Source organism: Talpa europaea (genome assembly GCF_964194135.1).
Source record: "Talpa europaea genome assembly, chromosome: 1".
Lineage (NCBI taxonomy): Eukaryota > Metazoa > Chordata > Mammalia > Eulipotyphla > Talpidae > Talpa > Talpa europaea.
Window position 1 is genome coordinate 115,473,975 of NC_140073.1, and position 16,526 is coordinate 115,490,500.

Below are 16,526 nucleotides of genomic sequence, written 5' to 3' on the forward strand. Positions count from 1 at the left end.
GGTCAGGAAAAAAAGTCTTGGTAAATTTCAAAGGAACTAACTAATATATTCTACCACTGCAATGAAATTAAGCTAAAAATCAATGTTCAATCAAATCAGAAATCATAAGTATTTAAATAAGTATTTAAAATCTCATCTGCTTGGAAAGGCAACTTGACTATTAAAAATAAGACAAAGGGCCCCCAATCAGGAGTTGTTTAGGCTAAGCTCCACGTTACCAAACCAAGACTTAACCTAGTTACAGTTTCAGCTCTCCCAGAAATGAAATCTTAAACCAGCCAGGAATCACCAATCTGTCTATACTCCTCTGTAGTCCCCTAAAGAAAAATAGCCTTATAACAGCTAATCCAAATCCACATTTTGTCTGCTATAACTTCCTCATTCCTGCTCCCTTCTACCTATAAATGTCTTTCACTTTTGTACAGTTCCTCAAAGCTCCTTGCTAAAATGGATAGGCTGCCTGATTTATGAATTGTTGAGTAAAGGCAATAAGATCTTTAAAACTTATTCATCAGAATTTTGTTCTGTACTACAACCAATAATAGGAAGGAAGGAGGGAGGGAGGGAGGGAGGGAGGGAGGAAGGAAGGAAGGAAGGAATCTGTATACTTTTTTTATCTGTATATAAAACTTTTATATATAGCTAAATCCTTTTATAACACTTATCAAATAATTCCAAATTTGAAAACAAATGACTTCTTGATATGAAGGAATTGTTTTGTTTAAAGCATGATAATGATATTGGGTTATATTGTTTGAAGAACCTTTATGATTTAGAGATACACAGCAAGATATTTATAGTTACACTGAAATGTCTTCAATTTCCTTCACTATTATAGCCATAGTCTTCCTTGGGGAAAGGATGAGGCAGGATGGACCATGGGTTAATGGCTGTTTGAATTGGGTATACAAATACATGGAGTTAATTATAATATCCTGTTTATTTTTTTTCTGAGCTCACAATTTTTTATAACAAAAATATTATGAATAAAATAAACATAAATCTCTTTCAAGTAATCTTCCCAGAAAGAAAATACCAGTCCCAGCTAGTTTATAAGTGAGTTCTAAAAAACAAATAACAGATAATTTCAATCTTAAACAAATGGTTCCACAGAACAGAAGTGCATGGAAAACTTCCAACTCATTCCATGAGACTAGAATAACATTGATACCAAATGACAAAATGAGAAAAGAAATGATCATAAGGACTTGCAAATTATCACGTTAGTTAGTCAGTAGCAAGTGCTAACAAGGCTATGTATACAAGTAGGAATTCTTATACACTGCAAGTGGAAAATTAGAATGTTTATGTGGAAAACAAGTTGGCGTTATCTTAAAAATTTGAACATTTTGTAACTTATGCCTGCAGATGCCATAAACAGAAACTCTTGTACATGCTTATCAGGAGACATTTATAAGAATGCTTATGGAGCATCATTCAAAATGGTGAAAGAATGGAAAACCACCCAAATGTCCATCAACAAGAGAAAAAGTGAACATATTTCTATTCACTTGGAATAACAAGTGAATATTTCTATTCAATGTAATAACATTCAGCAATGAAAATGAATCAACTATGTGCACTGCAAGAATATGCATTATTTCAACACATATAATGAGTAAAGAAAAAGCAAGTCAGTGAAGACTAAAATCATTGTACCATTTTTATAAAGCTCAAAAATAAATGAAACTAAATATATTGCTTAGGAATAAATAATATCCCAGATGCTGCCCCTATAGTTATAAAAGATTAATAAAATATTAGTACTCCATATTTTTTTCTAAAAATTGCTTCACAGTAAATTTTTAAACACACACAAAACCATTAAGAAAAGATGTATAAACACAAACAAGTTAGGTGTTAAATTGTGGGTTGGATGAATGAGGTCAAGGAGGGACAGAGATATAGTTCAAGGTACAGATGTTTGAGTTCTTAAGTCGGGGAGTAGGTACCCAAGTATCTATTTAAGTTTCATATGTACCTATGTATTTTTAAATAGGTACTAAATACTGTATTAAAAACTAAAAACAGAAAAGAATAAAAGAAGGCAATGACTAACAGAAAGGAAGTGATGGAATCTCAACCTCAAACTGAAGAAAATGTCTTCTGGGACAACAAGAAGGTTAAAGGGAGAACAAAGAAAAGCCTGGAGGTACTGATGACAGGAAAGCAGAGGGATTTCATGTGTCTTTTCCCACTTAAAAATAAGAGAAATAAGATAAAGAACATCAAATTACATTTTTGGTTACTTTAATAATTGCAAACTATATTATGTATAGCTATTTTAAGTGGCAATTTAGTGTTATCTCCAGTATAAGGAGTTTTAGCATATGTCAATTTCACTGCTTTGCTAGTTAGGTAATAATGGGAGCTAATTTAAAATAAACACCTTAAAAGGAAAAAGCACAGAAAATGGTTTTCTCTTATTAAAAAACTTGTAACAGAGGGTTTTACTTATTCCCTTGTTCCAATGTAATGTCGTCTGACTAGCTGTTAGAGGTAGAAATAATACTCAACATAAAAGAGAGAGTTAGGCAACAGAAACCATTTAATCTGCCACCAACTCCTAGGATCAAGGCAGATACTTCCACACTTGGAAGATTAAACATAATCAGATAATGTTCTTTAAAAAAGCTATTATTTGAACAATCAGACAACTCAAAATCATGATCACTTCAAATTAACAATTTAGAGAATTATCTACTGCATCTCAGTTTCCACTGTAAATATAATTTTTACTGAAAGAGTGAAGGCAGGGCCTCCCTGGTGGCGCAGCAGTTGAGCGCTGGGTTGCGAAGCTGCCCGCAGCCTCTGCGGCGCCGGTTCGATCCCCGGCTGCTCCCCGGCCACTGGAGGGTCCCACATGGCACGCAGACCTCTCCTGCCACCCGCTGCTCCCCTCTGCAGTGTACTTCGGTCCTTCTGCCTGCTCTGCTCCCTGCTCTGGCTCTGGTGAATTCTCTCACCCTCCCGCACTTCTGACTGTACCCAGTGCATGTATAAACAAAACAAACAAACAAACAAATAAATAAATAAATAAAACACGCCTCTATTAAAAAAAAAGAGTGAAGGCAAGGAGAAAGAGTAAAGGAGGCTGGGAAAATAGCAATAACTGTTTCTACTTTATTAGAAAATATATGTTTAAAAAACAAAAGTAAACAACATTTTAGAAAAATTTGCAATAGTAGGAAAGAATCTTACTTATGAAAATACATCTACTTAAGAATCATCATTTTGAAGTGAGTCAGGTATGGCAACATAAAAGAGAAGTCCTCCTTCCTGTGCACAGCAAATCTATACTCTGTTAGTAAAAGTGTGTAACCGTCTACTTTCCTTTAGAAAATGACACCACTTGCCAGAAAGCAACATAAATTATAGTCAGCTGCTTCTAAAAGGACAAACGAAGTTTGAACAGACAATTCAACTACACAGACATCATAGTGGGTTGTTACTTTATAAAAAGGGTTTATCCAAATACATAAGCAAAAACAAGGAAATGTTTTTTCTGGGAGAGGAAAGTAGGGTATTTAGGACTAAAGTAAAATTTGAGTAGAGCTACCATATTGGTTAGCATTTTTAGCTGAGTTATAAGCCTAAACAACTGACTGATCTACCCACTAAGCAACTGATAAATATTAAAAATATTTTAAATTAATATATTTGAAATGGGGAATATTAAAAAGATGATTCTTCCTTTAATAATTTACAATTTTGAAAATGATGTGGGAAGACACTAAAACGTTGCTTGGCATACAAAGCTTAAAGGGAGATTGATATAAAAATCAAAATAACACACTTCAAAAAATAGCTTCTATTATTCTGCAGTGACATGAACATTCAGTATGTCATTAATGTCCAAATTTTACATACTACTATCCTATAAGTATATGACTAATGTGTCAGAAAAATTATCTGAATCTTAGGAATTGGCAAGTAAACACCTTACTAGGTACTCTTTCATGTAGTGCTAAACTTTTACCTTTCATTGACTTTGTACAGACTGACCAATAGGACCAACTGTTATAGGAACTGAGGTTGACTTGTACATTTTATCCAAAATAATATGAATAATTATGTTCCGTGGAATTAATTCCTGTCTACTGGAAAAACAGATAACCTCAAAGATTACAATTTATGAATCTGTAGGACATTAACCAACTTTGCAATTTTATCTGCCTATAAAATCCCTAAATTTCTTAAGTGTTCTTTAAACCATCTCACAAGTTACTGATAATGTCACATCAATTAATGAGCTGCAAGTGTCTGACATTCTCATTTTATATTTGCATGGGAGTCATGACTATCTCTATGAAAATTATACTTTAATATATGTTTATTCAGGAATGCAGTGGGTCTCATATTCTGATTTTTATCTAATTTAACTGCTAAATATTTGCTAGTTATTTTCAAATATACATCTTCAGAATATTCTGTATATGGATAATAAATTTTTGAAGAAAAAATGTATAGCCTACATTCAAATTTGCTATCACTGTACTAAGCAGAAATTTAAATTTCAGATCTATCTCCAAAGAAATGTGAAAACTAGTAACAAGCACAAAGGGAGACAAAATAAAACAGTGGAACCACAAAAAAGAAGAAAAGATCTCTACCTATATAAGTTTTTCAAACTCCTGCTAAGTCCTTTCAAAGGAAATAAAAACTGAAAATTTTTTAAAGTCCGACATAAATATTACCTTTTCTTTTATTTTATATATGCTAAAGTGCTTAACACATGACAAATTGAATGACTAGACCCACAATACTTTATTAACTAACACATAACAGTGTTCAACAAGTCAGAAGAAAGATATTTACTCTATTGTCTTTATCAAAACATCTGTGAATGTTTTCTTTAATCTGGAATCTGACTTGAAGAAAGACTCAAAATTTGTTTCTTCATTTATTAACTAACACATAACAGTGTTCAACAAGTCAGAAGAAAGATATTTACTCTATTGTCTTTATCAAAACATCTGTGAATGTTTTCTTTAATCTGGAATCTGACTTGAAGAAAGACTCAAAATTTGTTTCTTCCTTACTCTCACCCTTCCATCTGTAACTAGAACTTTTATCCTTTCCTAATTTTTCAGAATATATTACACTCCCAAAAACCTAACACTAAACCTTTTACTGAGCAGGCACTCAGCTATTTCACTTACGCTGAGAATATGTATGCAAGATCTAGAATGAAAATGTGTCTGTGTGTATTTTTGCATTCTTTAGATAGTTCATGTGTGTATATCTATTTATAAACAAACTATTTTAAGGTATATGTTTGCTTGTATCTGTTTATTGGAGAATTTTTTTCTCACTAAAGGAAAATAACTTTCTGCAAAAATTGGAAAGAGGTCCAAATATATGAGTCAGAAGTATTCTTGGCAGGGGAGGATGAAGGAAGGCTTGGTCCTGGAATTTAACATTAATATAGTCTCAAAAAAAAAAAAAAAAAACCCACAAAAAACAGGATCAGAATAAGAAATTTCTTTTTTTTTTTTTTTAAAAAAAGCAATTTAGAACAGTGGCTGGTTATCATTACCAGTAAGTAATAGATTTACTCTCATGAATGACAATAATGAATAAGAAGGTGGAGATCTTTTGATTATTAATCTCCCAATTTGAGAACAAATTAATGCCAATACAACTTCAATTACATCTTATCTTTAGATAAGCTATAGATACTCTTCTCTAATCAGATATATCTATCAAAGCCACCAGGTATTAAATATAACTGAAAGGCAGAAAGTACTTGAATATAACTAAGTTGCTAAAAAGGAAACTGAACAGCTAGGTTTGTATTTCAGAAGTTGGAGGGATATGTGAAGACACATTTAGGTGAACAATGAGATAGGAATATTTAAGGACTAATGAAAAATATTAGAGAAGTAGACAGGAGAAAGGACATCAGTAAAAAAAAATTAGGAAGGATGATAGAGAAGGAAATGTGAAATTACATTAAAAACAGGGCCATTAGAATGACCACTGGCTGTTTATTTAACATTGTGGATAGCTAGTAATATATCTTTGTTATGGATAACTCTATAAAGTAAAACATAAACTTCTGATTACAAGAAACATCAATTCTCTTAACAAAGCTACACTTTTAAAAATATTTACAGCATATACAGAAATGTAGACTTAATTACAAAAGTCCAAATCATCTAAAATAATACCAAAGAAAATAATTTTAATTAAATATCTACATTGAATTTAATTATATATAGCTTAAGAATTTTTTAATGGCTACTATTCAACTGTTCCTTAAAGTTGAATATTTTTGGCAGTATATTAGCCAGCATTCTGAAATTACTCTCCTTAGAACATTAGATTTTTAATAAGTACCTAGTGCTTATTTGTTTAGGAAAATATTCTAGCTAAATCCCATCAATGTCTAAAAGAAAATACATTGATAAAAGAAGCTTTAATGCTTGAGTTTCAAAACATCAATTGGTGACATAAGATGAGGCAAAAAGAAATTTAAGCACCATTAATTCATACAGCATGTGACCCAAATAGACACAGCATTTCTCAGTAGATGTCTAAGCAGTATGGGAGACTCTTCATAAAAGGAATCTTCTCCCCTAATCAAGTGTTCACAGCTTTATTTTCTCAACCACTGGTTCCTGTTTACTTTGCTTTTTTTTTAATTTAAATTTTATTTTTATATTTCCCATACAATTACAACCCCCTTATTTTGACCCCAATCCCTCCTTTCCCCACCCCCCACCCCCCATAGTGTCTCTGGTTCATAGTTGTTCGTTGATTTTGATATTTTCTTTCTTATAGTTATTCTTTTTCCTGATCCCTTATTTAAGTTTTCTAGATTCCTGCTATGAGTGAGATTGTAACAGGGTGGTCCCCAGGAAAGGGGGAGGTTCCCTGCCCCACCCAAGGGAGGGTGGAGCTGAGCAGGGAGAGAAGAAGCTGCAGAAGAGACTAAGGAAGGAAGCAGGATGGAGCCAGAAGGAGACCTGGAGGAGGCGCATGGAGCCTAGAGACACGTGAAGAAACTGCGCTTGTCTTTTGGTCGTGGACTGGGTGACACAGATGTGGGTGAGACCCATGGGGAGGTGACAATGGCAGCTTTTATTCTGATGTTGATTTTGCTCTTTTCCTTCCGGCCTTGTCTGGTAGTTTCTGACCCTTTTCTGTGGGTCCCCACTGGAAGATGCCTTAGACGTGTGGCAGGCTTTGGGGCCTTGTTCTGGGCCAATCCCATTTGGATGGACTTTTACCCACGAGGGGATGGGTAACTTTGGGTGCTTGATTTAGAAACTAGATTCTTCGCCTTACCTGTATTGTTTCCTAGTTTTATTAAAGTTCCTTTTCATTAAAGTCTCCTATGTTTTGTGTTGATGCGGCGGATGGCAGAACCCATTTAGAATAGGCAGGTTTGCGGGGTTTGGGCTGCCCCTCTCCCTGTCCTATAACAAGACCATCCGGTATTTTTCTTTTTCTTTCTGTTTACTTTGCTTTTAATCAGAGCAATATTTTCTGTATGTACCTGGCCACCAACCACAGACCTTCCTTCTGGTCTAAAAGACTCACTCACCCTGGCCAACATTCACACCTTCTGCATTCAGCTTTTACTTTCTTTCCTACACTTAATTCTTTTCACTGAGATGCATATCCAATTCAGCCATCAAGCTAACGCACCTATCCTAAAGTAATCTAGCAGCCTGGCAAACTTTCCTTATTAGATGCTGGCACACACCCTTCTACTAAATCAGTCATGTCAACCAAAGACAAAGTTGCAAGATAAAAGCACAAACAAAATAAGTTTTGGTTTTGGCTTAGGTTGCAAACGCTGGAAAGAGTACTGCTCCAATCCTTGCAACAACTACCTAAAAATGATGTAAATTAACCTGAAAAAATCACTTTTCTTAAGCCCATCAGAGAGCTAAATTCATAGGAAAAGCCCAAAATCTAAGGAAAGACCAGCATCTTCAAGGATAGATGAAGCTGGAATACCTGCTTATTTGGGGGAAAATGCCAGAATGATACAAGCTAGGTAATAATTTGGCTACAATTTTTCATGATTGCTAAAAGCCAAGTGTAGTCTAGTGTAAGAGTTACAGAACCCCTGGGAGGCACAGACATAAGAATTCAAATTCACTTGCAGGAGCTTCTTCACAGACTTTCCAGGGACTCACGAGAAAAATAGGAGCTGGTTAAGATAAGACACTTCACAAAAGTATTTTTTAGAGTACAAACCTGGGGAAAGGGAACAGCAGTCTCTACTGGGAATGAAGGAAGTTAAAACAGTCCACATTTTTCAACTCTTATCTGCCCTATAGAATAAAAATATTTAAGTGCTGAGGGAAAGCAGCAAGCCCTGGTGATCTTAGGGCACAAATGACACTCCGCTACAGTTGGAAGAAGAAAATATTCTAGGTAGATACTTAGAAAATATTCTAGGTATAGAAGTAGGAATTTATATTATAAGCCCAGACTATTATATCTGGACATCATTCTGAGGGCCTTACTCCCAGACCTAGGTTCACAGAGTCTGCTTCAGACTGAGGCTGAATCAGACTAACAGTGAAAGTCCCTCTAACACAGGCGCAGACAAAAAGAAAAGTCATAGATAAGGGTGGGACAAATGCTGAAGGAAAAAAACAAAGCTCTGGCAAACCAGGCCCCATATTCAATTCAGGTAACTCTGGAAGAATTTGAAGACTGGTTCACTGTGGGAAATAAAAGCCAAGACTAACACAACTCCTGGCTAGAGCAACTCACCCTTACCCTGAATTGCTAAAAGCCTAACCAAAAAACAGGATGGACCCATGTACAGACACAAATATATTTACCTGACTCTACAGTACCAAACAAGATGTCCAAAATTCAACAACAACAAAAAATAACAAGGTACATAAAAAAGCAAGAAAGAAAACAACTCTCTGTCAAGAAACAACGCAAACAACATAACCAACCATGGAAGTACTTAAGATATATTGGGAATTTCTATCACATGTAAAGTGACAAATTATTTGAACATAAGATAATGAGGTATATTATAAATCCTAGGGCAACCACTAAATAAAATTGAGGAAACATAAATTATAAGGCAACAAAGGATATACTATGCAGTTATAAAAGTATTTAATCCAAAAGAAAAAAAAATTAAATCTAGCAAGACAGTTGATTTTAATCTAACCTTTTCTATAGTGTCATTAAATATAAATGGTCTTAAGTACATACATTGTGGTCTTACATACCACAATGAGAATCTATATACCCACTAGAATAATTGTAATTTAAAAGCACAGAAAAATTCTGCCAATACCAAATGATGACAAGGATGTAATTAGAACTTTCATATGTTGCAGGTGGGAACCCACAACAACTCTAAAATCGGCAATTTGTAAGGTCCTTATAAAGCTAAACATCTACGTACCATATGACCTAATAATTTCACTCCTAGGTGTTTTACCTCTCAAAATAAAAACTATGTTCACACAAAAGCTTAAACATGAATGTTTAAAGTGGCTTTATTTGTCATCACCCAAAACTGGAAACAACCTTAAATGTGCCTTAAATGGGGAATGGATATTTTGTGGTACATCTATATAATGGAATACTATTCAGCAATGAAGAGATAGGAATGCATTCAACAACATAGATGAATCTCATCTATGAGATACATATGTAGATTAAAAGAAACCAGACTAAAAATGCTATATACAGTATCATTCTTATGGAATTTTAGAAAAGGAAGAACTATAGGAACATAAAATAGATCAGTGGTTATCAGGGGCTAAAAATGGAAGAGTTGACTACAAAGAGGCCAGTAAGGATTTTTGGAGTAATAAAATATTTCCTGATTTCTTAACTGTGGTGGTTATAAACCTCTTTGTAACCAAACTTTGTATCCTTCAATGCTTCCACACTTTATTTAACCAATATAAAGTTCAGTATCTACCAATTCTCCTAAAGGGAAGAGGTGATTAACTGGTTGTGGAAGGGAAAACATGGCAGAACTGCAGAATTTGTATGCCATGTTAGAACTTCTTTCTAGTCTACAATAACACAAGGAAAGTGAGAGAGTAATACTAATTAATAGGTGAATAGTGGTAACTGCTCATTTATCAATCAAAACCAAACTGCATACTAAAAAATAACTAGGCTCTAACTTCAATTTCAAAACATTTAGAATTTCCTATTGGTTAAATGCCCTGCTGCTAATATAAAAAAAAAAAAAAAAAAAACTTCATAAAGAGATTCTACTTATTTAAAGGAGTTAACAAAGAATGGTATAAATGAAAACAAGTAAGCATTTGCAATCTTCGAAATCCATTTAAGAAATATCTGAATGGCAACTATGTGCTAATCATTGCTTAGCACTGATAAAGCACTGATAAGTGTAATAACATTAGCAAATAATGCTAGCAAAATGCTTTTTTCTAAAGACATAACACACTTTTTTATAAAGTATATTTACCTCAAAGCCAAGTCTATCCTTTTCTTTCCAAAAACAAAAATGTGTTACTTTCTTATCCCAAAATTCATCTGGCTTCACTACACAAACAAGGGAAACCTCCGCTGGAACAACATTCTATAAAATACAAAAATATATATATAAATTATGCATGTGAAATGAATAATTTATAAAGTTATAAATTACTAGATATTCATGATTAGGCTGGGTAATTAAGAAAACTTAGGAAAATATTAAAATAATAATGCAGAAGAAATACTCCAAATTCCAAAGCATACATGACAATAAACACTTGGAAAGACAGTTGATTTAGGAAAGATTTTAAATAAACAACATAACATAGATAGTACATATGATTATTATTGTGTTTTACTGAATTTTTCTACCAGGAATACGTTTAGATTAAATTGCAAGACTTAATTTGTGGCTAAGAGATTATTAACTTGATTTTTCTATGAGATGAAATTTTTTCTAACACCATCACCTTGGAGAATTTCTTCAAGTAACATAAAATCAATTTTCTCACAAAATAAGTTTCTTATTGACCAGTATATAAATAAGTAAAGATTCTACATGATTATTAAGTTGAAGAAGAGGACAAAGTTAATATTTGACAAATATAATTTCACAGTTATTGGATATGGTTATTTACGTTACCTACAAAAGAATGAAAATTAGTATGTATTAATAAACAGCCCACATATATTTTATCAGCAAGTCATAGAGTCCATTTTATTTCCATTTTTAAAATATATATTAAATCTAGCCATTTCTACTACCTGCATCGCTACTACCCAAACTAGTTGGTCTTTTGAAGTATCCTCTTACTAAGACTCCCTGCTTCATGTTTACTTGTGCTCAGAATAAAATTCAAACCCTTTACCAAGGCCTTCCAAGTACAAGTTATTCCAAGCTCAAGGTCCAACTGACTTCTCAGACCTCATCTCACACCTCTCCCCTCCTAGTTCATTCCTCCACCACAGCCACACCAACCTTGCTGCTCCTAGAAAGTGAAATGTTTCACCCCAGGACTTTGTATTCGATGTTTCCTTGGTCTAGAAGGAGTGCTTCCTCAGATTTACTGAGATTCTACTCAAATAGTCCCTATTCAAAGGCTTTATCTCACCATCCTATCTCAAATAGCACCATCTGACTCAGTCTCTTTTTATCACTGTATTTTTATGCATAGCATCTATCACTATCTGTTACATTATTTCATTTTCTCAACCACAGAAGAGTAAGTTAAGCTTCAGACAACTCCAGTAATTTCTCCAAAGTAACACAGTTAAAAAGTGATGGCAGGGCCTCCCAGGCGGCGTGGCACAGCGGTTGAGCACTGGGCTGCGAAGCTGCCTCCAGCCTCTGCAGCACCAGTTTGATCCCTGGTGAGGATCCCACATGGCACGCAGACCTCTCCTGCCGTGCCCGCTGCTCCCCTCAGCAGTGTATTTTGTGAGTCTGTCTGTTCTGCTCCCCGCTCTGGCTCTGATGAATCACCCTCCCACACTTCTGACTGTACCCAGTGTTGTATAAATAAATAAATCTTTAAAAAAAAAAAAAAAAGATGTTTAAAAAAAAAAAAAGTGATGGCAGGGCCTCCCCTGGTGGCGCAGCAGTTGAGTGTTGGGCTGTGAAGCTGCCCGCAGCCTCTACAACGCCGGTTCGATCCCCAGCCATCTGCGAGGGTCCCACATGGTGTGCAGATCTCTCCTGCCATGCCCGCTGCTCCCCTGAGCAGTGTATTTTGTCATTCTGCCTGTTCTGTTCCCCACTCTGGCTCTGGTGAATTCTCTCACCCTCCCGCGCTTCTGACTGTACCCAGTGCTTGCATAAATAAATAAATAAATCTTTAAAAAAAAAGTGATGGCACTCAAATAAAACTGGATCTGACTCTCAAGTTCTACTGCACCATTTCATATGTTCTAGACTAGGGGACAGTAAATTCTCTCTGACAATCCAGACAAAACCTATTTAGGCATTGCAGGCTGTCTGTCTCTGATGAGACTATTTAAATTATACTACTGCAGTACAAAAGCAGTCATAGAATGGGTATGGTTGCGTTCCAATAAAATTTTCTTTACAAACTCCAGGGGCAAGCCACTGCTCTAAGCCACATATGGCACAACCAAATAACAGTAATAATAATTATAATGAAAACAGTAGGTTTTTAATTCCCAACTGTTCTAGGGCATTATCATTGATTATTAATATTTAGGGAAAAATGAAAAACATTTGCATTTAAACATGTCATTGCACACATCTCAGATCTAATGACCAATACAATGACTGGTTGTGATTAAGTAAAACAAATTCAGTGGTATTAACTTTTAATCATGGGGGCTGAGGAAATTTAGGGTAGTTTGAGGCTTTTTCATAAATTGACTTATGGAAGATTATTATTTTTGAATAATTGAATATTAAAATTTTGTGAGAAACCAAGCCACTCAATTTAGAAAACACAAGTTACAGGCAAAGGCAGCGCTGTCTGAGCTCCCAAACAACTGATCCCAGTCTTTTTTAAAATAGAAGCAATGAATAATTTTGTATGTAAAAACGGTTTGACAATGCGTAAAAAACAGATCATTGCAACTTCTGAAAATGTTAACTAATAATAAATCCAAAAGTTGTTAAAATACCTATCAGAAAAGAAATCGCAAGAGGAAATTAAATCATCCTTTGATTGTTCTTCAAAACTGCCACTGATCAAAGTCCAGTTCAAACAGCAAGTCCCAAACAGCTCATCTGTGATACAGTTGATTGACAGAATGAAAGGAAGAATACAGAGTCATAATTAATGGAGTTTTCACCTAGTAGTTATTTCAACTCTTCTCTTCTTTACAGAGAAGAGTTCATCTTCCAGGTTTGAAATATGAAAGTGCTTGGAACACATTTGACAGAAAAAGTTATGGGATCTCAATTTTTGCGACCTTAAAAATTGATCCTATAAAGCTGTGCACATTCCAACCCAAAGGAATGGTTTTCATGATGAAAAGCTCAGGCCAACCATTTAAGAAGAATGAGTAATGGGTTGGGTAGATAACTTGGAGATCACCTCAGATACTTTCCACTGGTAAATACATACTTTGTAACGGACAAAGCAAAACCTGAGGCTTAAGCCAAGCTAAATTCCAATCATGGCTATTTCCCATGTTCAAAATGAGAACCTGACTAAGTTCTCTAAAATCCTTTAGCCTCAAACTCCTTTGGAAATAACAGAACCTGTTTCCCAAAGTTGTAAGGATAAAATTAAATGAAATAATTTATATAGCAAGCTTAGTAGAGTATCTGAACCATATTCAGTACTAAAATTAAAAACTAAACTTACCACCTTGTTCCACCCATCAATAATCCCTTTTTCCTAATTATCCTAAATAGAAGATAAAACATTAAGAATCATTCTCCTTAGTTATCATTTAAACATTTTAATTATATTCCTTTCCTTATATGACCCTACAGCACCTACCAATTATTTCTCCAATCCATTTAAAATTTTGATCTTTCTTCCAATTTCACTGATTTTTACCTAACTTAATTTTACTATAACTGCCAACTTCTGTGTCACCAAAGCTGGACTGTAATCAACTCCACTGTATTTGCTTCACTTTTGAGCTATAGCTAAGTCAATGTCTCTGCCAGGAATGACCTTTTTATTTTCTTTCATTAAAATGAGCTAATCTCTTATTAATTCATTTATTTTACCTGCACTAGGAAGCCTTCTAGGAAACTGTGTTATATAAAAGGAATCTTCCCTCTGCCAATCACTCAACTGTTTTATTTTCCATTTCAGATCATATCATTAATACCCTTACAAGAAACCACCAAGTGTTTACTAGGTGCCTATTACATGCAAGGGACCACCGAGACATTCTGTCAGGAGTACCAAAAAAACACAAAATACAAGGCTGTGATCAGATCAAGAACTTTGTAATTGCAGGAGTTTATTAAATGCTAATTTGTGAGCTGCCAAAATCTCAAAAGAGAGAGTTGTTAAGTAAACTTCTAGATGAGAAATAAATAGGAATACAATGAACCCTGCTGCTTTTGGAAAAAAAAGAGAATGAAAGGGAGGCCTATCAGAACTACCAGAGAAGATTTTTCAGACTAGAATTACCCAGTTCGATTCCCTGGCCTACTTGCTAAAATTACTTAAACATGACATATTATTTTCAATCACTTACAAACCTTTAAGATAGAGATGGAATTTATTTTATTACTCAAAGTCAAGCCCATAAAAATTGAATTTAAGCAATCCAATAGTGATGTGTACATTTCAGTCACTGCTAAGAAACTAGAGCACATGCTAGTAATAAATGAAAGTTATTTGCCATTATCACCTTGATGTGTTGTTGTAAATTAAAAGCCATTCCCTGATAGTCAAAAATAAAATTACCTGTAGCATTAGGACTACTGTTTTCACCACATTCCACTGTGATTTTCTGCCATCCACAATCACAGTAAATCCTCTAGCTTTACACTTTTCACTGAAATGAAACAAAATTATAAAATATTAAATTTCATATTTTATTCATCATAATCTTAAACAAAGAAAATGTATAGCTTAATAATATATGGAGTAGCATTATTCTCACTTGGTTTGGTTTACTTTGTCAATGAATAAAATTCTTCAGTTTTTTTCAAGCAATTTATTCTCTCACTTCAGGAAATATTAACAATTTACAATCAATTTGGCATGGAAAGTCAATGTCTTAAAAAAAGAAGAAATCAAAGCAATACTCAAGTAATTTCACCAGCCTCTCAACTTCTTCATCTATAAAATGGAATCACTGTAAAGGTAGTAACTTTAAGTACATATTTACTTTTTGTCTCTCCTTTCTACCAGAAGTATAAGGTGCGTGGAAGCAATAGTTTAAAACAGATAGTAAACAAAGTGAACTATTTTTAAACAACTGGAAATTTTCAGGGGTAAATGTAATGAGATGAGGCAGCACTTGATTTACATAACTCAAAGCTTGAATACATCTCCCCTCTCATTCTGAATTCTCAGCCACTTGAACAGTAAAATATTGTCTTAAATATCAGAAATTGTATGTATTATATTCAATTACTCAAATATTGACTAAACACTTCCCAGAAATCTACCCCAGAAAAATACAATAATTATATGGAAAACCCCACCCTAAATACCAAAACTACCTTACAACTCAATGTTTTTGTTGTTGTGAAATGCAGCTTGACTAAGCAGAACTGGGATTTGATATTGAGACCTCTTCAAATGCAAAATTCCCCCAATTACGTGATAGGAAAGATAAACAGTAGACCATTTCCTGGTATTTAAAGTCAACACATCAGGGAATTTTAATCCTCCCTTACTGCCTTCAAACATTCACTTTAGCCTTAAGAAAGTTCTTAGGGGAGGCGGCGCAGTGGTTGAGCACTGGGTTGTGAAGCTGCCCGCAGCCTCTGCAGCACAGGTTTGGTCCCCGAGGAGGGTCCCACATGGTGGCCAGACCTCTTCTGCTGCCTGCTGCTCTGCTCGGCAGTGTGTTTCATCAGTCTGCCTGTTCTCTTCCCTGCTCTGGCTCTGCTGAATTCTCTCACCCTCCCGTGCTTCTGACTGTACACAGTGCTTGTATAAATAAATCTTAAAAAAAAAAACTATTTAAAAAAAATAGCACACTTCAAAAAGGATGTTTTTATATGTGAATTATATCTCAATTTGAAAAATGTTTAAATATTCTATATTTGGATTTTACACTATAAAATAAAGGATCCATTCCATATTATTTAGGAGTAAAAAATGAAATCAAGTGAGAACTTCTGGATTAGTGACATCAAAATTTACTGGGAGAGGGGCCTCCCCGGTGGCGCAGCAATTGAGCGCCGCGCTGCGAAGCTGTCCGCAGCCTCTGCAGTGCCGGTTCGATTCCTGGCTGGCCAGGGCGAACCCCACATGGCGCAGCAGACCTCTCCTGCCTTGCCCGCTGCTCCCCTCAGCAGTGTCTTCGGTCACTCTGCTCCTCTGCTCCCCACTCTGGCTCTGGTGAAATCTCTCGCCCTCCCTCGCTTCTGACCTGTGCCCCAGTTCTTTATAAAATAAATAAATAAATCTTTTAAAAAAAAAACACTT

The 16,526-nt window shown here is 34.8% G+C and overlaps 1 protein-coding gene across 1 annotated transcript in view; it reads right to left on the minus strand.

Annotated features, from left to right (window-relative positions):
- Positions 1–16,526, minus strand: part of SESTD1 (SEC14 and spectrin domain containing 1) — a gene marked incomplete at its 3' end in the record, with an annotated part of 63,769 nt that overhangs the window by 35,684 nt on the left and 11,559 nt on the right. The window contains exons 3-4 of the mRNA XM_084235822.1: positions 14,829–14,919; positions 10,442–10,555 (exon numbers count right to left, since the gene is read on the minus strand). Coding sequence (XP_084091948.1) covers positions 10,442–10,555; positions 14,829–14,919 — 205 coding nt within the window. The remainder of the gene's footprint in view (positions 1–10,441; positions 10,556–14,828; positions 14,920–16,526) is intronic.